The sequence below is a fragment of the Podarcis filfolensis genome (assembly GCF_964270895.1).
Source record: "Podarcis filfolensis genome assembly, chromosome: 3".
Classification (NCBI taxonomy): domain Eukaryota; kingdom Metazoa; phylum Chordata; class Lepidosauria; order Squamata; family Lacertidae; genus Podarcis; species Podarcis filfolensis.
Genome location: NC_139606.1, coordinates 77,154,106 through 77,179,936, shown reverse-complemented (window position 1 = coordinate 77,179,936; position 25,831 = coordinate 77,154,106). Strand labels below are relative to the sequence as shown.

At 39.2% G+C, this 25,831-nt stretch overlaps 2 protein-coding genes across 3 annotated transcripts in view; one reads left to right on the top strand and one right to left on the bottom strand.

Moving 5' to 3' along the window:
• Positions 1-225, bottom strand: part of EDARADD (EDAR associated via death domain) — a 33,373-nt gene extending 33,148 nt beyond the window's left edge. For both annotated transcript variants that reach the window (XM_083606130.1, XM_083606133.1), the window contains exon 1: positions 56-225. The gene's annotated coding sequence lies outside the window, so the exon portion shown is untranslated. The remainder of the gene's footprint in view (positions 1-55) is intronic.
• A 107-nt stretch (positions 226-332) lies between these two features.
• ERO1B (endoplasmic reticulum oxidoreductase 1 beta) lies at positions 333-22,245 on the top strand. The gene is made up of 16 exons (XM_083606079.1): positions 333-881; positions 4,532-4,651; positions 8,191-8,274; positions 8,937-8,978; positions 9,739-9,821; positions 10,611-10,684; positions 12,253-12,373; positions 12,462-12,508; positions 13,935-13,946; positions 14,498-14,524; positions 15,468-15,560; positions 15,669-15,915; positions 17,172-17,241; positions 18,591-18,677; positions 19,337-19,470; positions 20,892-22,245. Exons 1-16 carry the CDS (start codon positions 777-779, stop codon positions 20,950-20,952), a joined length of 1,407 nt encoding a protein of 468 aa, XP_083462205.1. The 5' UTR covers positions 333-776; the 3' UTR covers positions 20,953-22,245.
• The last annotated feature ends 3,586 nt before the right edge of the window (positions 22,246-25,831 follow it).

Below are 25,831 nucleotides of genomic sequence, written 5' to 3'. Positions count from 1 at the left end.
TTCAGGGAATTTGAGCGTGACGGGTTTGCAACGCAGGATGGGGCGAGCAACACACCTCTATATATTAACGCTAAGTGCAATTGTGAGAGCAAAATGGAGTTACGAGGCACAGAAGCCTTTCTCAAGTGATGCTATTGCATCACTTTTTTTTTAACGCCTTGCCCCTTCCTCCCCTCACTGCGCGCGGGCGCCACACATCAGCCCCTCGAGCGCCAACCCCCGCCCCGCGGGACCTTCCCCTCCTCGTGACAGTTACAAACTGCCTCCTCTTGTTTTGAAGGGGCGCGTGGTCCTTCCTCATTGGCTGCGGCCTTCGTCCCTCCCCTTTCGCCGCCCGCCTCTGAGGCAAGAGAAATGCAAGAGCGAAGGGTGACGGCGTCGCACTACACTTCCCGAAACGCTTTGCGCGGCAGCCGAGAAGGCAGCCTCCGCTGTCGCCCCTGCTCCTGTGGTAAAAGGAAAGTGTCTCGCTGGGGCGTGCGCTCTCCCTCCCTCCTTCCCCGTGCACAACAAGAGCGGCGTGGGGGCTGCGAGGAATAGGAGGAGGAGGTAGAGCAGCAGCAGCAGCAGAGCGAGCGCTGAGGAGGCTGAGGTGAGCGCGGCGCATCCGGCCGGCCGCCTGTCCGCTCGCCCGGCAGGCTCCTCTTTCCCAGCGTCGGTGGCAGCCTCGGGGAGAAGGGAGGCATCGTCCGGTGTTCCGGGCTGCCCTGAGGCGGCGGCGGCGGCGGCGAGGGGCGCCCTCTGCCCCGGGGCGAGCGGGGAGAGGGTTCTGCAGCATGAGCATCAGCAGAGTTGCCCGGAGAACTGCAGCGGAGGCGGCGGCGCAGCTCCTGCTGGCGGCGGCCACCGTGGGCTGCCTCTGGTGCGCGGCAGAGGCCCAGGTGAGAAGGGGAGCGAGAGGCGGCGACGGCTGGGTTGCTGGGTGGGAGTCTGCCCGTGGGCTTGTCAGCTAACGCTTTCCGTGCCTCCATAGCAGGGGTTGCCACCGTCTTGCCCTCCAGATGTGGCCGGACTACAACTCCCATCGTCCCTCCTGACGGTTGGCCGTGCTGGCTAGAGCCGACGGGCATTGCAGCCCCACGTTCGGAGGGCACCATGTTGGCTACCCCTGATGGACCGCATCTGGGACGGCAGAGCTGAAGGGATGCTCTCTCTGGCCTCCGAAACATAGGGCCACTCGAGGGCTGCGCCCTTTCCCCACCTCTCAGGAAGATTGCCAGGGCAAGGGGGAGGTCAACTTGGCCCCATCCTTAGGGATTCCAGGGCTGGATTTTCTCTTCCCTCCTTCCTGTTTAGTAGACTGTGACCCTGGACGCAAGGATTGTGCTCTTTTTACAGCGCTGAGAAAATTTCGGGTGCTTTATGAAGCGTTTATTAAGCTGTCCAATTCTCTGGACGGCCTTCCAGCAGGTGTGGGCCTGATCCTGCCTGTTCAGTGGCTCCTCTCTTTAGCTGTGGGAGTAGAGATGCAAGCAGCTTTAGTGAATCGGAGACAACAGCAGCATCTTTAATAAGGGTTTCCAAATCCTTCCTTTCCTCAGTAAGATACAGTTGAGGTCTTCCTTGGGGAGATGTGATCAGTTGTGTTTGCTCTGCCTTGCTTTGGCAGATGTTTGATGCTAATTTGTAATTGAGCCAAGAGTATGTCAAATGGGATTATATTATATCAGGGGAAAGAACATGTGTATAGAGATGTTTTTGCTAGCAGGAAGAAGCTATGTGGTCTTTATAGTGTATTTCAAGGTAAATAAGATGGAAATTTTTCCTAGCATGAGAAGGAATGCTTTGCATAACTGGCATATTTCCCACCCCCCTTACTGTTAAGAGTTACATGCATGCTGTAGGTTGATTTGTCATGGGAAACAATATTTCAGTTTGGTTTTCTTTGAAATTATACAAAAGGTTGAATGGTATCAAATGTGTAGAGTATACCTGCACTAGAAGATCAGAAGCAAACAACTGTTAAAATAATTGTGGATTTGGTCTACTCTTCAGATTTGGGTATGAAAGTAATACTTGCTTCTTGCTTGATTATGATGTTTGTTGTTATTACAGCATTTGACGTTGCATAACCATACTCTGTAGTATTTCAGACCACAATATTTAACTTAAATGTTGTCAGCCCATTTTCTCTCCACCCCCTCCCTGTAAAACAACATTCTATAGTTGAAGTGTCCTTTTGGTTTTCCTTGTAATAGTTAAGTGCCGCTTCTGGTTTTGAAGATGTGCGCTGCTCCTTCTTATCAGTTGCCCTTCCAGATGATCCTTAAATTGTACCTCTGATTGTCCACAAAATGAGCAGGTCTGGGAAAAAGAAATATTCCAGGAGCCAATTTCAAGTTGTTATGTGCTGTCTGTTCACAAATTGGCATGGATTTGAAGTTCTTGGGCAGTGACACGTACTCCTAACTTCTAGATGTCCAGTCATTCAGCCTCCTGATACGGATCCCAAAGGCATTCGCACTGGAAATGGAAAACTTTTATTACAGAGCATAGCTTCACTTTCCCTCCAAACATTATTCATGTGATTAGTGGAGATGATGGTAATTCTTTTTAAATGTTCCCATTCTTATGGGAGATACAGTGGTACCTCGGGTTAAGTACTTAATTTGTTCCGGAGGTCTGTACTTAACCTGGAACTGTTCTTAACCTGAAGCACCACTTTAGCTATTGGGGCCTCCTGCTGCTGCCGCGCCGCCGGAGCACGATTTCTGTTCTTATCCTGAAGCAAAGTTCTTAACCTGAAGCACTGTTTCTGGGTTAGCAGAGTCTGTAACCTGAAGCGTATGTAACCTGAAGCATATGTAACCCGAGGTACCACTGTACTGTTTCAGTGTAACTTGCTCACATCCTGGGATTTCCAAATAACTACTATTTTGCATTCCTACGTACAAGAACAGGAGAAATTTTCCAAGCAACTTTCTTTGTCATTTTGCTGTTTACCTGATATAACATTTGATTTAATTATTTTATTGCACTTTGTATTATAATATTACTAATAAGTGTTAGATCACCAGTATTTTAAATGTGCTTGATTTATTTTTTAAAAATACAAGACTTAAAACTGGACTTCATTTCATGTACAGCATCTTTAATATAGTTCTCTTAGGGGGGGGAAGTAAAGTGGATTTTTAATGTATAATTAAAAAAAGAAAGTTTTATTTTGAAATACTTATTCTCATCTTAAAAGCATTATAAAAAGCATGAATAATTGTTGGTCTCCTTATAGAATCCTCTTTTATAGGTTTAAGCTTTATAGCCTAGGAGTTAAATGAGACTTAATTGTAAGTGTATATGTGTTTGTAGCTTACAAGTTACAATATATACTGTTCTGACCTCCTTGAAAAATGCACTGCTGCTTTTTAGTATTGGCAGCTATAGAAATAAAATGAATAGTTCTAAAGCTTAGACTGAAATTCTGAATATAAACGTATCCATCAGATTTAATGAAAAGAATTCCCAAAGTGAATATAATTCAAGTACACTTCCAATCTCAGCAGTCTTATATGATGGGAGGAAGCTCCTTTCAGTTTCACAATGCTTTGAATTTTTTCACTTTCATAATAAATAAATATTGCAGGGCTTTTGGTCACCCTCTAAGGAAATGCAGTGCATTCTTAAAATATAGTGTTGAATACTGACAATGATAACCTGTTTATACAATGATCTGGTTTTCACATAATGCTAAGTCAAACTATGGGTAATTGCAAATTTTCAGGTGTCCAGAGAAGCTCGGCTGCTTTTCTCCTCCTCCAGTCCTGCTGCTGTGAGCTAAAATGTGAGATGTAAGCCATAGAACAAACATTGACTACAGCTCATGGTGTGCCTAAACTAGAGCATGATAAACCAGAAGCTTGGGTTCATACACAACACGACACAACATGCCAAACCATCACATGGCTCACAGCAGCAGGACCAAAGCAGCCATTGTCTTATCTTGGAGCTTGCACGTTTGCTCCCATAGTTTGACTTGGTATTATGTGCAAACTGGGCAACTGAAAACGATTGCTGAATTCCAGTGGCACACTGCAAACAAAACATAGGAGGTGCTTATTGTCTAATTTAACATTCTGCTAAAGAGTGATAAAGGATTCCCTGCACAGAATTTAATTAAAATCGAAGTTAATGAAAGCAAATTCTATCAATATTTTAGATAGATTAAGGAAGGATGGTAAATGTACTCTGCATACTATTAATAAGTCTGCCAGCTTTGTCCCATTGCATTCAAGAATAAGCTACTGAAGACTTACCCCACACACCACCCCACTACTGCACAGGTGATATTTCCACATAGAGAGTCACATGAAATATGCATAGATTGTGTATCACAAATGCAAATGTTTGTTTTGCTATAAGTTTAAAAAAAGTGTTACCTTGCCCATATGTGTGTGGGTTTCATGTAAATTCCGTCAAGCAAATGCCATTTGCATTGCTATTTATGATGATTTCTCTCTAATTGTCTTCTTGCTCAATCAAAAACTTTTAGCTATAAGTGATATTGCCATTTAGTCTTTTTGTTTTGTTTTTCTAGTTATCAGGAGTGCTTGATGACTGCTTATGCGACATAGAAAGCATTGACGACTTCAACAATGTTAAGATCTTCCCCCAAATACAGAAACTTCTAGAACGGGACTATTTCAGATACTACAAGGTAGAGTAAAAAACGGCCTATTACTATATAGTTTAGTGCAGACATTCTCAGACTCTCTGCTCCTTGGTCCATGTGAGTGAGCTGAAAACTACTGAGGCCCATCATTTACAAACTGGTGGTGATATTTTCTGTTGATACCTAACCTCTCTTTGGAAATTACTAAATTCTATCCCATAGTAGTTTTCTTGTGGAAAGGAGTTCCATCATTCAGACTTTTATCTGGGGGTTATTTGCCAATACAAGGCTCTAAATGGAGAAGGCTTTTTATTTTATATCCACCCCGGCATTTCTCTTTAATGTATGTTTACTCTATCTGCTGTCACTTTTTCTCTTTTCCTTCTTAACCTAGCCTGAAAGTGTTAGTTTCTTTCATCCCTGCTTTTTTACATTTACTTCTCCCTCCTTTAACAACTTTCTTCTCGTAACTCTTTCCCCTCTCTTACCACTTTGTTCTATTTTTTAAAATAATGTTTTATCTCTTTTTAAATTCCTATGGGAAGCAAGACCTCTCATCTCTCTCTTTCTCTTTCCCTCCTTCTGCTCCCAGCTTCTGTCCCGCAGTCACCTTTACTCAGTATGCAGGGAATTGGCATCCATCCAACCAAAAGGCTACAGTATGATCGGGGATGGGGTGGGTAAGGGAGGATGCACTGCATTGGCAGTGGAAAGAGGATTAAGTCCCACTGGTAGTCCTGGCTTATCGCTTGAGAAACACTGGCTTAGTGAAATCGATTTTTCTTTCTCTGTTCTCCTACGAAGTAAAAGAAATACAAGGGTTATAGTAAAACTGTACTAAAAATGAAACCTACTTCAAAGCTTCAAATTAGTGTGAAAAGGAAATACACTGTGGGTTGGAAGAGCAGTACTGTACTCTGAAGCACTATATGCCGTCATTGAATTTTTTACCTGCCCATCACCATAAGGTCCCAGAACAGGTCACAACAATATAAAAATACAAAATTGAAATTAATTAAAACCTTTTACAATCACAAAACATAAACTCCATATGTTCTGGTAGTTTTTGGAAAAAAACACCCTCATTTTGATGTAACTGCTGTCTTTAGAACCTGGAATTAGCTTCAGATAAATTGGTTAGCCTTTTTTTTCTTAATGGAATTGGTTAAAAACAGTACCTGAAGAATTAAATGAAAACCTTATCAGGTACTTGAGCAAACAATGATGACCAAATGTAGCTAACGTCCTTCGGCATTGCTTGATCCAAGGTGTACTATAGTGAAAGTAAACTAATGTTAGATAAAAGTTGTCTTCTGTGAATGTGAAGCAGATACCGTCTACACCTGATGGTTTTGGAATTTGCTCTTGATAAGCTGTATAACTGAAGGTTATAACATTTAATGTGGCCATTTCTGTTTCATACAGTGCTGTATCAAAATAGTTGTAAGTTTATCATCCACCCTCTCCCCTCTAATCTCTCCCTCTACCTCCGGATACCATATTGTCTTACATTGAACGTAACCAAAAGACTTTATAATCTGAACAATAACAACAACGAAAGATATTGTATGTTCTTTTGTAGTTCATGAAAATCTGTAATATTTTAAAATATTTTTTTAAAAAATAAAAGAAAAATGCTTACCCTTTGTAAAGTATTCTGTAGTCCAGCTACCAACTTCATTGGCAGTTGTGCTAGAAACTTTGTTAACACTTAGGATTTTCTGTTTTATTGTTCACTGCATCTTCATATATAATCTTTTGTTCCACCTGTCCTCTTCCCACTTACAGAATGGCCAAAGATAACCATTTTTATTTATTTTATTTTTGCAAGTGTTTTAAAAAGGGACTTCCTCTTGTGCAGGGCAAGTTCCCTGAATTCTATCCATCTTTCACCATCCCTTGTAGGCCTCTGAGTCCCATCTCATTTTATTACAAGGATCATTGGTGGGATCCAGAAAGCCCTAGCACACAAATAGGGGTCATGCCTTTCTGGATCCAACCCTGTGTTTTTAATAGTCATTATGAACAACTGGCTTAGTCAGAAGGTGCCTATTAGAAAATGTAATGTTTCTCCCCAGTTGCCTGTTGCTAAAAACAATTTCCTCTTTGACTCCATCCCACCCCAAAAAGTATGCTATGTATTACTTTGATTCGACTAAAAAGATTTTAACTTCTTTATCTTGCTTATGACATTTTTCGTATCCAACAGCAGTTGATAAAAATGTTGCATAAGCTATATGAGTCATTTGTTGGATTACTGTGTGAACTCTACACATTTATAAGTAGTTTAGGTTTAATTGGGAAGGATTTGTCCTAATTAAAAATTTGAATCAATATTCTAAACTTTCTGAACTTGCATGTGGGATGCGTGCACTGTAGCAGCTGTAGCTCACTTTTTTTGCAAAACTTGAGGCCTGTGTATATTAAAGAAACGGAAACTTTTCAGATTATCAAAGTGTGGAATAGAAATGAACTATTTTAAATGTAAGATGCCAACAGACCAGGTTTGATTTAAGTAATGCTGTAATCTTTTAAAGAATATCTAAGTGGTGCATATCAGCTGTGGCTGCAATTGTATGTTAGATAAGTCCTTGTGCTATGGTTGAAAGAGGATTAAGAATATTTGATCTTGGAAACTGTCTTCCTTTGCACTGATACCATTAATACTGTTGATGTAACTTGAAGTGGGGGCTTGCATTTTAAAGCTTAAGCTTCCTGGAAGACGTGTGATTCCTGTTTAATCTGGATGTGCTGGATCTGCTTGATTGCAAACAACACTTGTGAGGTTATTCTGTGGAAATCTTTGGCTGAATCTTTTTTATATTAAATATATTACAATAAAATTGCACAAACAAATCTCTAGCACACCAATAAAACAAAACACAAGCCATAAGGAACATTTTCAACATAGGTTCATGCAACTATATTCACTGCAAGACATCAACATTTGACAAGTAAATTATTCGATTATGGGTGTTCCTATTTTCATTATCTTGAAAAAATTAGAAGATTTAGCAGTGTTAAAAAGTATAATATTAGTTCTTTCTTAGCAATAAGAAAGAATTTTCAAAAGACAATGGATAGGATTGTTTTGTTCTTTGAGCCCATTTTATTTAACTGTTTGTAAAGCTTTATTGGCACATCACTGCGGCTTCCCCCTTCTCCCTTTGATGAATTGAGTAACTTGCAGAATTCAGGTTCAGCAACTTCTCTGATCAATAACTTTTACAAAATAGGTCAAGTAACATCAATCACATTTTGTACTGATCATTCATGTAAGGCCAGAGAAGGCACAAAAAAGCACTGGACTGTATTTTGTGCTGTGGTATTGAGATGTTGTTAATGCAATCAAATCAAATTATTCCGAGAAGAAAGCTTCAGAAATTGCTTGTGTGGGCACCCCACCCCATGCTTGTAGCTGGCTCATATTTTTAAGTCAGCCGAATAAATGAAAACTAGATATTTGTTTGCTCAGCACTAATCTTTCACTTTTTTATAAGAAAGCTTAATCTATTGAAGGGAAGTTTCCCTATTTAGTTCAAAATTAATTGACTGACAGCATGTATATGTTTCTTGGTTTTAAGGTCAATCTGAAGAGACCCTGTCCTTTTTGGGCTGACGATGGCCATTGTTCTATCAGAGATTGCCATGTAGAGCCTTGTCCTGAGGTATGTTTGCAAATAAAGGAGGAAACCAGAATAGTATTGCCTTTGTGGAACAGAATAATATGGAACTTTACTTACTGCCATTTTTGCAAGAGTTTGCATAACACTGATATGATTCTGTGTTGATGGGAGTGGGGGTTAACATACTTTAGAGTTGCAGGAAGTTTGACAGCTTTTATTGGCAACACATTGACTGCTGTTGGAAAGCTACTTTGCTAGTGAAATTTTAGTTTTGTGTAAAGATAGGCAACTGTAGTTCAGTTTAAATAGCAGATAAGATAACTTCGGAGCTCAAAGGGTACTATCTTTCAGTGCTATTAATGACAGTAATACGACGGGGGCTTAAAGAGTGTTTAGATTTTTGGCCATCATATTATGAACAGTTCTGATTTAAATGCTAACTCATCCTAAGCTTTTCATAGAGAAGTTCCACTGAACTTTTTTCAATGAGCTTGCTTACTAGTAAATGTGCATAGGGTACCCATAGCAAAAATGGTCAAATCATAAATGAAATGGAACTGTATCCCAGTGTGGAGTATTGATGCTCAAACGGTTTCTTGCTGGCGTGGCTCATTGATTTAGCAATCTTTAGTTAGTCAAGTTGAGAATGAGTGGGTTGTGAATGAAAAAGTTGAATCATCATGTAACTTGTTTGCTTCTTCTAGAGTAAAGTACCAGTTGGAATTAAAGCTGGGAGTGCTAACAAAGTGAGTAAGCTCTTCTGAAATAAAAATTATGGACTTTTCTGCCCCCCACTGCACTAGGAAAACATCTGACTGGCATGTTGCATTTGCCTCAGATACAAGTGATAGCTATCCACTCCTGCTTCTTTAGCAGCTGACATAGCATTGTGCTATGTTTACCCAGTGGTGAAGCATGATGGTGCATTCTAGGTGCTGTTTGTATAGGAGTGCATTTCCCCCCCCTCCTATGAGAGAGAATTGAAGCTGGCAGCAGTGCTAGGAAGTCCCACTGTGTTTCCTTGCCATGGATACAGTTGATGAGGCTCTCTGGGCTCCCCCCCTCCCAACCTTGTTTTCTAAGGTGATCAGAAGCTAAGTGGGCCAAACCTGGTAGCATGGGCAGCTGGTCAGGAGGCTTTTATAATGTAGCTTCCTGTTAAACAGTCACTTGTAAAATTGCCTCTGGGGGAAAATGTTAAGCAAACACTGAAAATACTTCTCCTTAATGCATACTTAAATCCCAGATATGCATATATAAATAAAAATTAGTGATAGTAGAATTTATGGCCTGCAGTACCATAAATGTGCATAAGAATGGAAGCTTCTGTCTCTGGTCCAGAGAATGGTAATACTTGGAAATATTAAGTGCATTTAATGCTTGTGAGGTGTTACCTCGCTTGTCAGTCATGGCTGCATTGAGTAAGTGAGAGGCAAATGCCCTAAAGATTTAAAATGAAAAATATATTTGTTGGTGATATTAAATATCATATACTCTGCCTTGCAGTATTCAAAGAAAGCAAACCATACCAAAGAACTCGAAGACTGTGAACAAGCTAACAAACTAGGAGCAATTAATAGTACATTAAGGTAAGCCTTTTTTCATTGTTAACTGGAGTGGCAAGGCTTGATATATTTAGCTCTTTTTGGGCTTTTCTCCATACATACTATTCTTGTAAGTTCTGTGGTAAAGAGAACATGCCAGTGTTAGATTTCACTTACAGAAAACATATTTATTTGTAGCTGTTGGTCAAACATACTTTTAGCAGTTGAACTAAAAAGACTAACATGATGAATACAAAAGGAGGAAGCAAGCTGTTCCAGATATTGACGCCTAGTTTTCAGAACTGTTTCTCTGCTGGTAGTACTGTACGTAGGCATTAATTTTGAAATTCACTTGCAGACTGTGCTGAATTTTTCCTCCGTTTTCTTTCAACCAAGTTCTGTGTGCTAATGCTGGATAAGGAGTAAGGATTAAAAAGTGATACAGCAGCATATAAACATGTTTGTTAGCATGATGGTCTCAAGGATAGCTATCTAAACAAACTAGTGCTATGTATCTGGGCTGAATATACAATTCTAGTGTTAATTATAAACTAGTGCTGTATGAAAGCTTGGCAGTTGATTACTTGTCGTGTTACTTCATGAGAAATTGCACTTTATGCTCTTACGACAGTTTCATGTAGTCAGTGTTAGATTCATAAGATTACTTTTATCTAAAAAAAACCCTTTTCATTTTTATGAGCTTCCTTGAAGGTCCTTTTGGGATGATGTCAGTAGCAAACTCTGTTTTTAAAAGTGATGGGAAAAATATAAAAATGAAGAATGAGACTATATTATGTCCATTTACCACTACTCTATTTTTTCTCCTTTCCACAGCAACCAAAGTAAAGAGGCTTTCATTGACTGGGCCAGATATGATGATTCACAGGACCATTTTTGTGAACCGGATGGTAAATTTGTTCATTCTTTTGAACTATATTTTATAAGGCAATGTGTAGCTAAGTCAATTGAAAATCATCTTCATGTACTTCACAAAAGAGAAAGTATGCCAAAATATTTATACTGTGCTCTTAAAAAACAGCCTCAATTCTGATCTTCCAAACCAAAAGGAACCATGGGCTCATGCAATCCCCGTCTCTTAGTTTTAGCACTAAACATAGTTTGCTATGAAGAGTAAACCTATTAAAGATCAACACCCCCAATTGTGGATCCTGATATAGCCAAGACAGTACCACCTGTGAACAAGAGGAAGGGTATCAGCAGGATCCAAAGAACCCAACTCTTTTCAGAAGCAGAAATATTTCTGAGAGAAGAAAAAACTGAGGACTGAGCACATTCGGTGGCAATGAAATGCTGACTTAAGGGTGGTGGAAATGATGACACAGAAATCCAGATGTGAGGGACAAGCATATGGAGTATCCTTGAAGATGGCTTGGCTGGCTGGAATCCTGAATAGGCATCCTCTACATTGCCACATTTGGTTGCAGGTCCCACTTGTACAGTCCAAATCTTCAAATACTGTTAATAATTTTAAACCAGAATAGTCTTAATTTAAATAGGAAAACTAAGGCAGGATAAGAAACCCTCTTCAAGCCATGACTTCTGATTGTGATTTGGAGTGCAAACACTGATCATTATTTACCAATTTGGACATAATTGAAAGTCACTGTGAACATTATATGGGAAACGGAGAATGTGGCACTTATTCAATAATTTTTTCTAAAGGTGAGAGAGAGCTAAATCTCTTCTTGTTCATAATCTACCAACCTACGATTGCAAGATCATCTGACCTGTACCCTAGTATTGTGCTTGGAAAGTGTTGGATCAGCTAGTGTCCAAAGGCCTCAAGTTGCAAAAACAAAGCACAAGCCCTAACAAAATGTTGCATTCAAAGTCAAAGAGAGGAGAGAGGATGAAGGACACTCAACATCAAAAGTGCTGAAAACAGCTCTTACAATAAATATACATTCTAGAACCAATTATAAGCCCATGTATACAGCTGCCTTGTCTTCTATATCTGGGTTTTCTCCTTTTTATGTGGTTATAATTAGTATTACATAAACAAATTAAGAAAGTTAAAATGTGTTCCTCATAACTGGAAATTAGGCTCCTTTAATAAAATACTGTACTCACATGTGTAATTGTGCATGTTTGTAATGTAAGTAATGAGTAACTTGGTACTACTATTCTATCTAGTTTCCCAACATTTTGCAAATAATGAAGAGGGAAGTAGCAGTAGGCTACCTGCTGAAGCATTTTACTTTGTCTAAATAAGTCTCCTGTTCCAAGTGTAAATAATAAATGGCAAGATGTAAATAAGGTGGGGCAATTTGCCATCTGTACAAGCATCTATGTAATGTGATCAGTAGTAATAATGTATTTCACTTTTTGCATTAGCCAAACTGTTTTGTCTTCCTGTATATATATTTGTGTGTGTGTGTGTGTGTGTGTGTGTGTGTGTAAATGCACACACAATTACACAATTAATGCATAATTAACATCTGTATTTTTTCTTTAGATGAGAGATCTCCTGATGCTCAGTATGTGGATTTGCTGCTGAATCCAGAGCGTTACACTGGATACAAAGGGCCCTCTGCATGGAGAGTATGGAACAGTATCTATGAAGAAAATTGCTTCAAGTAACTGGGAAGGGCGGGCAGAATTTATTTTGAAACATTTGAGATTTTTTGGATTACAAAAACATATTTCTAATCTCTTTTCCTTTAGGCCACGATCAGTGTATCGTCCACTAAACCCTCTGGCACCCAGCAAGGGTGGGTCACTAAATACTTTGTAATTATAAGAATGGTTTTGAAGGTTCAGTACAGCCATGCCATTTAGGAAACCAGCAAGGATTTAATGAATGGAGATGGCCCACTTAATTAGACTTGCTAATGTTCCTTCCCCACCCCCAAGCATTGGTGTTTGTTTATATATTCATAAGATGCATATCTTGCATTTTGATAAGTTCCCTCAAGGTGGCTTGCAGAACAAATCATCATCATTAATGCTACTTTTACTAGTTAAATATATTAGTTGTCTACAGCCACTGCCTCTAGGCTACATACAATAAAATGTTAATGGGCCAATATTCAATACAACTATTACTCCACTATTTCTTATATAGCTATTACTCTTCTGAGTGGATTGAGCTTCTGATTCAGCACGCCCACTGCTCCTCCTGCTTGAGTGGACAAGGGGAAATAGAGTTGTGTGTCATCCGCATATTGGTGATAATGCCCTCCAAAATGTAATAATATACCAAATAAATACACCAGCAAAAACTATAGAAGGTAAAATAACATGCAAGCAGCAAGAGAAAAACAGTAAAGACTCAGTGCCATTCAGAGCCTGTCTAAAAGATAGCAGTGAAAAAAACAGGCCAAATGTCTGTGTGGATGACACAATCTCTTTGGTAGCCACCTACCTTATATATGCAGATGAGGGGGCGCACAGAAGGACTAAAGAGGTCAGTTCAGCACTTTGAATTGGGTCCTGAAACATTGCAACAATATACTTACAGTATTCCATACCAGTTAACAATCTGGCCACTTCGTTCTGCATCACATGAAGTTACCAGGACTGACATACAACTCATAAAAGTAAATTAGCGTTGATGGTACCACAGCATTAATAATTATGGCTATCTCTCCAAGACGGGATGCTGCTAGCACCTTAACTATACTTTTCAAAAGGCACCATGAGCTATGTATGCCACTCGTGCATCCATCAGCAACGCTGGTTCCAAAAAATAATTTGTTCTGGTTGTAATTACATTTCCTCTTAAATAACTGATCAAAGGCAACTTATGTTTTATTTGAAACAATTTGCCAGGAGTAAGAAAGCAAAGCTACAATTTGCAAAAAAAGGGAAAAAAAGTTGTATGAAACTGAGATCCCTGTACAACTCAGAAATGTAGAATTGCTTTTCAAAATATCAGTAAAATTAGCAAATGCTGCAACATTATTTGAGTTTGTTGATTCTCTATATTGCATTTAATTGTTTATCTGTGTTGTACAGTGTAAGATCATTATTTTAGAACATATATATTTGTGCCTGAACTAAATAACTGATGGGGTGAATCACAAATCAAAAAGTTTATATATTTAAAAAATAACAGATGTGTGTTTGATTTTCGGTAGAGACATAAGAGGGGAATAAATTGTTCTCATCTTCTGCAACTTTTTTTTTTTTTTTCAGGAGAGGATGATGGTGAGTCTTCATAATATTCTTTACAAGTTCACTTTTACCCTTAATGTCAATTAAATACATTCAGTATGCTGGATATACAGTATTTTTCCGTGTATAAGACTAGGTTTCCCCCCCTTAAACATAATGTCAAAAATTTGGAAAAATACGATACATCTTTAAAATACCTCATTACTGAATACTGTTGCTGAATTACAATAGAGGGTGAGGGAGCAAAAAGTGGGCAGGGAGGGAGAAAGAGAATTAAAACATACAGAACAAGACTTAGTTAGGATTTGGAACAAAAATACTTGTCCATCCTTTTTTGTGGGAGGGGTGGTACTTGCAAAAATGGTGCTACTCTGATGTATGATGTTGAAACTTGCCCCTCAAAATAGAAAAATCAGTGCTTCACAATTTAAATTGTGTGAAGGTGACAGATGGAGAATCAAGTCTTTAACAGATTCAGGTTTTCCTTAAATCATATGCCCTGTGTTTTGGTTTCTGTCTAGTGTGTTTTAAAAATCTGGAATTTTGTTGAAGCTACTAATGTGAATTTATTTCTGTGCTTGCAGGAGAATCTTTCTATACATGGCTAGAAGGTGAGCAAAGTACCTTATTCGTTAGCATTTCTATACCTCCAAAATAGAGGATAGCTATGTTAGTCCAGCTATGCAGCTATGAAAGTTCATTTCACAGTAAGTTCATTAGTCTCCAAAGGTACTACAGGACTCTCTAGCTGCTAGAGAGTCCTGTAGTACATTTGGAGACTAATGAACTTACTGTGAAATGAACTTTCATAGGCTAGAGATAAAAATGCTGTAGCCCATGAAATTTCATACTACAGTTAGCTTGTTAATCTTTAAGGTTCCACATTACTTTCTGATTTTTACCTCCAGATAGATTGTAATGCCTCTGTACAGCTAACACTGCAGGGTCACTTTAACTGGAGGTAGGAATTGTGCTCTTACACCTTTTGGAAACTGTAAGAGCCCAGATTGAATAGGTCTCATTAAAATAAAGTCTTTATAAAAGTATTCGGAACAGATTATTTCCCAAGCTTACCTCTCATCCCATAATATGCTCAAATATGCTATCCATTAGTGCCTTTCACCAGTTTCGTCTTTCCCACACCCTCCATGCCACTTCTGCACATTCAGATCCCACCTAGTTCAGACACAGTGAGAAATTGTGGGTTTCTACTACACAAATGAATCACAATGAGCCTCAAGTTTGGCTTCTCCCTTCTTCCTCTGGTACACAGTGAAAAGGAGAGCACCATTTCCCATTTTAAACAAATCACACTTTGATGTCCAAACTTGTGGGCCTGGTTATTGAGGAATAGTTGAGTTTGGAAATCATGCCTTTATTATGGCCATAGGCAACTGTGGTTTGTTTACAATCCAACTCGAAAGCTTCCTTATGAGCTCGAAGAGTGGGGGGATGTTAGCCCAAGGCTCACTGTAGCCCATTACTTAGCAGAAATGCAGGCCTGTGAGTCATGCTTTCATGAGTTCACTTTTTAACAATGCTTATTCTACCTAGGTCTCTGTCTTGAGAAACGTGTATTCTATAAGCTCATTTCTGGACTTCATGCTAGTATCAACATACATCTTTGTGCAAATTATCTACTTGAAGGTATTTTATATTTTTAATACTGTGATCATCTCCATTATTGTGGGAAGTTAATTTTTATCTCTGTGCAAGCATAATTCAGTTTGTCTAAAATTGTTTTTCTCTGGTTAGAAACTTGGGGGAGACCTCGTTGGGGATCCAATGTCAAAGAATTTATCCATCGCTTTGACTCCAGTGAAACAAAAAGCGAAGGTCCAAGAAGGCTAAAAAATTTATATTTCTTATATTTGGTGGAACTACGCGCATTGTCAAAAGTCGCATCGTACTTCGAGCGTTCAATTGTAGATCTTTACACTGGAAATTCCCAAGAGGATACAGAGACAAAGTCCCTCTTGTTAGAAATCTTCAGGGACACAAAGTAAGTGTGCCTTCCCATCCCCAAATTTAATGTGCAACTAGATACAGCTGCTTGAACAATATTGGATTAAAAGAAACAACAAGAAATTGCATCAAAGGGATATCTGGAGTGTAAAATATAACAGGAACATTTCTTAACCTTTCCGAAAAGAAAAGCAAGCACTGGAAAATGGAAAACCCCCTTCCACCTAGCTTTTGTCACAGTTACTGTGGACAAGAGGAAGTTTCCCTTGTGTGTACAAAATTGGGGGGGGGGAGAGCATGTAGCCTTTTGAATTTGGCCTATTTCCTGTCCCACTTCTTCCTTCAGTCTCTTAGCCAGTAATTTTGCACTCATGAGATCTAAGCAGACAAAATTCCTTGCAGAATTGCTGGAACATAAATATAAGTCATCTATTATGTATAAAGTTATTTAATTGTCTGAAACACGAATAAAATGAAATTCTAAACTTTTTTATACAGTTTAAAAATAAAGGGTCTCGTGTTTGTCAATTATTCCAGTGGCTTTGTATCCATTGACCCAACACTGGAAGACGTGAGCAAGTTTACTGCATGGTGAACAATTGCATAGAATCCTGCCCATACCCATCTTTTATAGCTCTACAAGTAAAAGCTTGAAAATTCAGGAAGGGAACCAGGACTATTGCAGGAGGTGGGGCAGAGAGGTCTTTGCCAAGCCTGCCTTTGGATGTATCCTTGTCTCCCCCTGCTGTTTCTGTTTCTTCTTTAAACTCTGTCAATTGGGACTCTCTGATTCCCTTGCTGCAAGTTGTCTTCTGCTCTCTCAAAGCACCTCCTTTCCCAGACCACTCTCTTCACCAGTCCTGTTCCATGCCCTCCTCAAGTGCTTTTGCTTGGCTGGAATGTGTTTTTGAACGGCGCTGAAATGTATTTTGTTTGCCTGGATAGAGGGAGATTTGTATGTAGAAAGGCCTGATTTCAGTATGCGTAAGAGTCATATGCATTTCCGTGGCCCCTGGGAGGTTCTCCATGAGGGAATGTGCCTTTCAGGCTCCTCACCCCTGCTGTGGAGGGCATGTAAAGGAAGATCTGACTCAGTCTCAGATCACATGGAGAGTGCCTTAATGCTGTCTTCTGACTAAGTCAAGTGTTCTGCCATCCTGTGCTGTGACTTACGATTTGCCACTGAGATATTATTGAGAAATTGTACAACGTAGATCCCTTTCACTTCATTCTAAGCAGTAGACTGAGAGTTTTTAGATTATTTTTGATCATTGACATATTTCATTCACTTAGGTCGTTCCCTATGCACTTTGATGAAAAATCCATGTTTGCCGGAGATAAAAAAGGGGCAAAATCTTTAAAGGTAAATACAGTAATGCCAGTGAAATGTTTACATAAGCTATGCAAACAAGGCAAAAAGTCTTACTTAAAAACTAGGTGTTAATCTTGGGGGAGGTAGTCTATAGGTGTTTTGGGAACAGATGAAATTGGTTTGGTTAGAATATGATTCAGAATAGAGAACTGCTTAGTCTTGACTGTGGCTTCAGCATGAGAACTTCTCTAATTTCATTTGAGTAAGACTCACCAAACCATAACCTACTTCTAAATTCTCACACATTTATGAAGCACTTAAGCAAATTACTAGAAACATGCTGGATATTCCACTGACCATAAAACTCTGGTACATTGTTGCTAATGGGCTGCATCACTGAACGCGCCCCGTTGGTTTTTTGTTTTAGCACCATCACATTACGTTTGGAGGTCACATACAATGGTTCTTTCATTTACCTTAATACGTTGCCGTTTTGCAAAACTGTACAGTGGTACCTTGGTTCACGAACTTAATCCGTTCCGGCAGTCCGTTCTTAAACCAAAACAGTTGTTAAACCGAGGTGTGCTTTCTCTAATGAGGCCTCCCAGCACCAGTACCCTTCCACCGTTCAGATTCTGTTCTTTAGACTGAGGTAAAGTTCTCAAGAGCCAGTGTGGTGTAGTGGTTAAGAGCGGTAGTCTCGCAATCTGGGGAACCGGGTTCGCGTCTCCGCTCCTCCACATGTAGCTGCTGGGTAACCTTGGGCTAGTCACACTTCTCTGAAGTCTCTCAGCCCCACTCACCTCACAGAGTGTTTGTTGTGGGGGAGGAAGGGAAAGGAGAATGTTAGCCGCTTTGAGACTCCTTAAAGGGAGTGAAAGGCGGGATATCAAATCCAAACTCTTCTTCTTCTTCTTCTTCAAACCAAGACACTATTTCTGGTTTTGCAGAGTTTGTAAACCAAATCGTTCTTAAACTGGATTGTTCTTAAACCAAGGTACCACTGTATTAAACATGGTTTATTATTAAAGCAAATCAGAATATTTCCTATAATAACTGGTATGGTTATGTAATACTGCCCTATCCTAGCCATGATTAGAGGGTTTGGAGTTCCCACCTGGCTTTATAGTCTCCTAACCTTTCATGTGCAAATTAACCTTTTCCTTTTCCGAGCTGATAGTGGTTAGTGTAGAAAGTACAGTAACCAGTTTGCAGGCCTTGGTTAGAAGGGAGTTTGTGAACTGCAGTTTGAGCTAGTGAGAGCACCGGTGAAGATTTAACACCACCTGGTGGTTAGTACTGAAAAGAGAAGATGAATTCATACACATGGATGGGGGTTGAGGGGCGAATCCACACTTTTTATTGTATCTTTAAAAATTATGTTTTGTTTTTATTGGTAGGAAGAATTCAGGTTACATTTCAAGAACATTTCCCGCATAATGGATTGTGTTGGATGTGATAAGTGCAGGTTATGGGGCAAATTGCAGGTATGTGATTTTTTTTGTGAGTTAACATGCTCTGGGGCTGTGAAATGGTCTCCCATGCAAAATCTTCTAGCACGTTCTTCTGATGCCAGAAGTTTGGGGATCTTGTCTTGCAATAGGCCCAGAACCCTGGGGTTGGGACTCTGCCTTTTGTGGCTGGTTCATATCAGCACAGTGGTGCGTGTTACTACAAACCCCATATTAATTAGCCTTAGTATGCACTCACATAATTTCAGTCTTTGTTTATACAAAGACTTGTGCCTTGAATTCCAGCTGCATAAACTGTACTTTGTTGTTGTTTTGAGTACAGTACATAGTCTTACAATGATAGGAATATTTTTAGTAATTATAAAATATAAATCATACCTTGTCGAGACTTGTATTCTTTGTATTGCAGTTATATATTCATCAAGAATAATGGAAAAAAGCTGGAAAACAGGGTTTTATTATTTTATTGAGAATGAGTTTATTAATATGAACTGAAAATAAAATGGTAAAGGACTAGGAGACTGCATGTATTACTTTGTGTAAGGTTGGTGGCAGAAAGGCTTTAATTGCTGCATGATAATCATGTGTCCAAGCTATATAAAACCTTTCTGTTATCAACTGGGGGTTTGGGACTGGGGGTTCTGTATTCTTGTTGTTTTACTGTGTTCTTTTAGACTCAAGGTTTAGGAACTGCTTTGAAGATCTTATTCTCGGAAAAGGAAATAAAAAATCTTCCTGAAAACAGCCCATCAAAAGGTTTTCAACTGACACGACAAGAAATAGTTGCTCTTCTAAATGCATTTGGAAGGCAAGTTATATTTTTACACTTAATTCTTTTATAGCTATGTAGTTATGTATTTAAATTCTTCTGTACCATTCCCCCCCCATATCAGTCTGCTACTGGGATCCAACAGAAACCCTTAAAATCCTAGCTTAAAATAAAGCTGTAATTTGATTTCAGAATAACTCCAGTTCAACATTAAATATTGGGCTTATAACAGAAGAGAGATAACATTAACAAATGAAACATCTAGGTGAAATATTAGGCTCATAGTGAATGATGGAAGGGGTCCAGTGTATTCCAATAGCTGAATGCAGGGGGGGGGGTGTCTCTTTACCAAAGGACATTACAAATGAGATACCAGTGTTGCAAGTTTACATTGTGAAAGTGTCAACATAAAGATAATTTGGAGCAGAATTAACCCCCTAAATTCAAATTACTCCTGGGTCCAATGGACCTCTTCAGTGCTTTGTAATTAGGTTTTTTTTCTACACACAAGAATGTAAGGGGGGAGTTATAAAAAACACCAGTGCTCTAAGTGCTACACCCTAAAAAACAAGCAAAAAATATGTGATACAGGCCAGATACCAATGATGTTGCGCAACATTTAAGCAAGCAGAATTCTTCCTTCCCTTCCTAAATCAGCTAAAGCATATTTGGGGGAGAACAGGAACTACTGTTGCACAAGCAGAAGTCCACTCTGATTGCAGATGGGTATATTTGAATATTGCCCTCATTTTTTTCTTCCCTATTTAGAGCAGTTGCTGGGACCCCCAGTTATAGTGGGGACATAATTTCACTTTCCCATTCATTTTAATAGTAGTAAATGAGACTCCTGACAGCTTCATTAAGTTACATGAAGCAGCACATGTTGATGGTTGACCTGATGATTGTTGAAGAGTACATGGAATAGGAAATGGTTCAGGTTTGCTTTAAAAAATCTACAAATATTTCAAACAGCTGCTACGGTTGAATCCACAGCAACTACACTGTTACAAAGGGTCTCTCCTAATACGTTTTCAAAAAGATCATTTTTATTTTGATCAAGATACTAAATATATATTAGCCACGTACATGAGACCTGCAGTTTCCGCACAGAGAATAGAAGTTCCAGTGTTCTGGATTTCATCTTCAGTTGCACAGGACACTAACCCTGTTTTATATCAAAGTATTGATTCACACAAACATTTCAGGTGAAAAAGTAATAATGAAGTTACTTTTTTCTTCAGCATTTTTGGCAAAATGAACCTTTTTGAAAGAACACTGTGAGGTAATATTGCCAGTCATTGTGTCGTGAAAAAGGTACTGGACTGTGAGGAATGAATTAATTTCCAGTGCCCTCAAGGCAGAGACTCTCAAACTAGGGAGTTTAGTGTTTCTAACTTAAGATTGTTTACAATGTGCAATCTTTTTATTCTCAATCTTCTTTTTTTCCTGCTGCATCACAGGCTTTCCACAAGTATACGAGAACTGCAGAATTTCAAAGCTTTATTACAACAGAGAAGTTAACGAAGGCTTTTCTACTTAGTGGTGGAAGCAACCATTCATTTGACATTGGGAAAAACAAAATCAATCTTTATACAAACTGTTCTAAGGGGGGGATATAATACCAACTTGAATATTTAAGGTAGGAAAGGTTAGTCATTGGAGAAAATATTTAAGTATGAAGTACCTAACTTTAAACATGTAAATTATGTTCATCCTTCCACTGTTCAGTGTGTTTATCTTTGTACATCTCTTGAACCATCGTTTGTTATGAACTTTTATTATTTTGTCTATTCAGAGACTCTTTATTTACATCAAACTGCACTTACTAAGTCAGGTGATATGGAAAACCTTGCAGTGTTGCTCAAAAATAGCTGGTGGTCATATTTTTAAGGTTTGTATGTATTTGAAGGACCAGGTGCTGTTAAAAGATTTTCTGTGTTTTGATGTCTGTTAACAGTAGCTGAAATGGCCAGTAAATTTTTACTAAAATAAGCCCCTTGGCACCCAGGGGAGACCAGCATTCTTTAATCACATTTTGTTTTATTTTTGTACTTGCTTCCCTTCCCCCTCCTTAATTTTCTGTTTCTCCATATCACCGTTGCCTTCTCTGTGAGGAGACAAGACTGGGTTAACTGTACTCCAGAGTCCCTCAATTCCTGTTATGCGTGTCCACTGAAGGGGCCTTTAGAGTGACGTGCTGCTAGCTTGAAATGCTTTGCTCAAGCCTGCTGTTGGCTCTTTACCATGTAGCCAAAACTTCTCTCTCAATTTCTAGAGAGTTAAGAAAATTTTAATTATACCACTTGGAATCTTTCAAGATTGACACCCATTCTCCCTGTTCCGGTAAGCCCCGTAATATTTTTGTGAGACTAAAAGCAAAATACTCCTAAACAAACACTTTAAAAATAGTGTCAGTTCTCGGAATTCAGTACTGCATATCCTGCCTATGCAATCTCCCATTTGTACCTTACAAAAAGATACACAATGTCTGTACTAAAACGGGTATGCTCTGCAGAAATTTGATTCTCGGTCATTTCTTGCAAAGGGGACTTTCATTTAGTCACTGCAGAACAATAGCAGAAAGCAAGTAATTTTTAAAATTTTAAATACAAAGGAAGAGAAGTTATGTAACGTGCGATGGAGCAGCTGACTTAGAAGCTGTCTGTGATGTAATATTTGTATTTAGTGAGGGATGTTTGAGTACAGCATGAATGTCAATGTTGGTACAGTATATAGATTTGTACATAAGTTTTGCTTTGATAAGTAAAATAATCTGAATTAAAATGAATTAAAAGTGCTCTTAAACACTTCTAATCTAAGTAATCGTTACTGTGGTTTGCGTTTATACAGTTATGTTGCTAGCTTTGTTTTACACCACTCCATAACTTTGTAGTTGAAAATGTAGAAAGGAACATGAGAGTTGATGGTTATAGCACTATTTTTGCTCAAAACATTTATATTTTGCTTATAATGAAAGTGCTTTCACAGGAGGCTTTTAATATATAGTTGCTGTGCGTCATTCATGCATTTTATAGGGGCACAGACAATGTCACAAGCCAATGGTAATCCTCTCATATTTTCCCATTGCTTTATCCATCTTTTTTTCTTATAGCAGAAAATCCCTATACCCGCAGGTCTCAGGACTTTTCACAGAATAAAATCAGAATATACAGTAAAACCACAAACTATATAATGAAAAGAAAAGCAACAACCCCCCCCCAAAAAAACCCCTTCACATTTTAAAAGGGCATAGGAGGTCAATCAAATCATCCAAAGGCCTGGTTAAAAAGGAACGTTTTAGCAAGACTACCAAGCAGAGTAGGTCACACCAGCAAGTTTTCTAGCCAGGTTGTGAAACTGATCCGATCACCTTGTCTGATTAGATCTGGTTGTAGACATGTGTGTGGTTTGAGGTTTCCCCACTAGCTTTTGAAGCAGCACAACTCCAAAATCAAAAGTAAACTCAAAGGAAAGTGAATTTCAAATATTCAGGATTGTAGAAGAATCTTGAAAAAGTTAGTGATCATGGAAACCAGTAGTGAGGCTTCATTTTTCTGGTTAAGACTAGTGAAATATTGACCTGCTAGTAATAAGGTTTGCTGCATTTTGTTTGAGTTGCACCAAGCATCACCCAGAAATTCTGAAGCCAACCTTCAAGTTGCATAATTTCTGCATCCTAATTTACAATGTTACTGTGCTATCATGGAATACATGCTGGTCTGCCCACAATTCTTGTATCTTCAGCTCTTTCTTGGTGCATGTTTGTTGGAACCTAACTTAACATGGGCATGAAAATGCTTAAATGCTTGATTGCAAACAGTTCCTTGAAAAACAAGGTCAAATAAAATGGTACTCTGTTGGCAGGAGTGGCTTAAATAAACAAGGGTCAAATGTAAGTTCTTCAAATAAATGTCACTTCTTCCCACTTATGCTAGTTTGACTATGGAAAACATCGGGTAATTTCTTGTCTTTTTGCAAGGAGGTATAATGCTGAATCCAAAAAATGATTGTAGTCATTTCAAGGCTGAATTGGAAAGTCACTTGTGTACAGCTAAGATCACAAAGGCTTCTACTGGATTAACTGGTGGTGAACATAGGCAGTATGAGCAGCGAACAGGTTTAAGGGTCATGTAGGGAGAAGAGACGGGCAAGGAGCAATCCTCGTGCTGATGGAACAATTTGCTTAGTGCTATGTTGAACACTACCCCATTGTCCACCATCCAATATTGGGAGCAGATATAGAATCAGTTGGGTGCAGATAAGCAATTGCTGAATGAAGGTTACACAGCTGCATCAATACACAAGTTGCTGGGCCCCAAAGAGCTAAGGCACAGGTTAATATTTTCATTGCAAACTTGTGGTGTGATAAGCAAAAAAAGGACCTGGAGGACACTGTGCTGTCTGACACTCATATTTTCACTTTGCATATGTAATCACCCAGAAAGGTTTTTAATATCTGCACAGGCATAGCAGAGAGGCAAAACTGACAAGTGCCTTTGGTGCACTTGAAAAATAGCTGTTGCACTGCAACCCTAAGAGGGAGAATGTGAAAACTGTTTTAACTGCATGAGCAGGACAAAAACGAAGTTCAAGGAGTACTCTGACCCTCCTTTGTCTGTTTTACATTGTTTGAGAACAGTGGGGGGGGGGGACAGGAGAAATTTTAGACTGGCTCATAAACTATTCAAAATCTCTCCCTGCTTTGGGAGCATGTCAGAGTCCTGGATCCAAGCCATTTCCCAGTCTTTCTGTAGCATGCCCCCCCCCATCACATTTAGCCGTACTAATGCTATAGACCTGAAATCAGTTTGACCATTGCATCATAATGGCGGGGTGAGGAATTCAACCTCAGATCTCCCCCTCCGATATCAGAGTTCTACCTTTAGGCTGGAGAGGGAGAAATGATTTAGGCTTTGTACACATTACAGACTTTAACTATAGGTAGGTCATTCTTTGTCTCAATTCTGATCAAATTTACTTTGGTGGGAAATGCAGCATTTCATAAGAAATGACAGGATAGACATGGCTTGAGGCTTATGTGATGGAAATACACTGGATGCAGTCTCAATGGGAGTGTGTACACAGCCTTCTATGTGCCCCTGGGACTGCTTTTCTAGGGCCATAGGATTACAGTCTTAATTTACTGAACGTGAGGGGAAGAAAGGGCTGTTTGTAACAAAAACACTATCTAAGTTAGTGGTTTTTATTTGTAGGGCAAATGAGGTGGTTATACCAAAATTGTACTGAATAGTATGGCACACTTGATTGATAAATGCAATGAGAGTCAGGCTTTTATAGCTTCTAGCCCAGGAAGGCCTCTAAGCTTCCAAGTTTTACTGTCTGCCTTGTAGGCTATCATCGGTGACTTTTGGCACCATGTTTGTTTGCCCGCTGCAAGTCCTGCAGGCATGGTCTAGATGGAGGCGAAGGCGAAGTGAGAGAACAGGCACTTCATGTGACTGTTCTGAGTGGGCTGCAAACATACTGTTCTTTCTTTGCTAATGAATGTCTCAAGTAATTGACTTCAAAAATGAAGTTCCAAATATACGTGGGCAGCAATTCGATGCACACTTAACTGGAAAATAAACTCATTAAATAGTAGCTAGGTTTGGAAACTCAGTAAACACCAGATTCTCCCAGATATACCCTAGTCTATCTGGTTTGGTTCTGGTCCTATTGTGGGGCCCCGTGTGACTGAAATCAGAACTTGACAGTCCTACTGGGCTAAAGCATGTCTTTCAATTTGTGGGTATAGTTCCCGACTCTGTGCCTGAAGCAAAATGAATTCTGCAAAAAGAGCAAATTTGTATAATTTAGATCATAAGAATCATCTTTCCTTGGTGCAGCTTCCTTTGTATGTGAGGATAGGGTAGCTATAACCTTGATATTCTTATTTATAGCGGGGCAAAAGCAGGCTCCTATATTGTACTTATTGAGCTTAGTCAACCAAGCCATTTTCACCCACTCGCTTCATTTTTTTCAGTTGCTGTGGTATACAGGCTACCTATTTGGTCTGCATTCTACTCACTAGATCAAATGAGTAATACTTGAAGTAGATATTAATGAAGGAAGTGGTAACATTTTCTTTAAGACTGCATCCTGCTAGGAACAATAATTCCCTTGTTAATACATCTGTTTACTCGTTTACAAAACGTTCTCCCAAATGAGGGACAAAGATTACCCCACCCCATTTGGCCTCTCTTCTCAAAAATGGGCCTTGCACTTTTCATATGCTGTCTAAAAGTGTCAATGCTGTCTAAAAGTGTCATTGTACAGATATACAATGTAGTTTGCGCCAATGTACCTGCAACTTTGAACAGAAAATGTAAATGAAGCCTGGATTACCAATAAAAGGCAAAGAACTGAATTTGGCACCTGATCTTTAGATGATCACTTGGTG

Excerpts from the sequence above, each read along its gene's own strand:
- ERO1B (XM_083606079.1), top strand. The coding sequence starts at position 777 with ATGAGCATCAGCAGAGTTGCCCGGAGAACTGCAGCGGAGGCGGCGGCG. Across the intron at positions 12,374-12,461 it reads TATGAAGAAAATTGCTTCAA|GCCACGATCAGTGTATCGTC; the intron begins GTAACTGGGAAG and ends CTTTTCCTTTAG. Across the intron at positions 19,471-20,891 it reads CTTCTAAATGCATTTGGAAG|GCTTTCCACAAGTATACGAG; the intron begins GCAAGTTATATT and ends GCTGCATCACAG.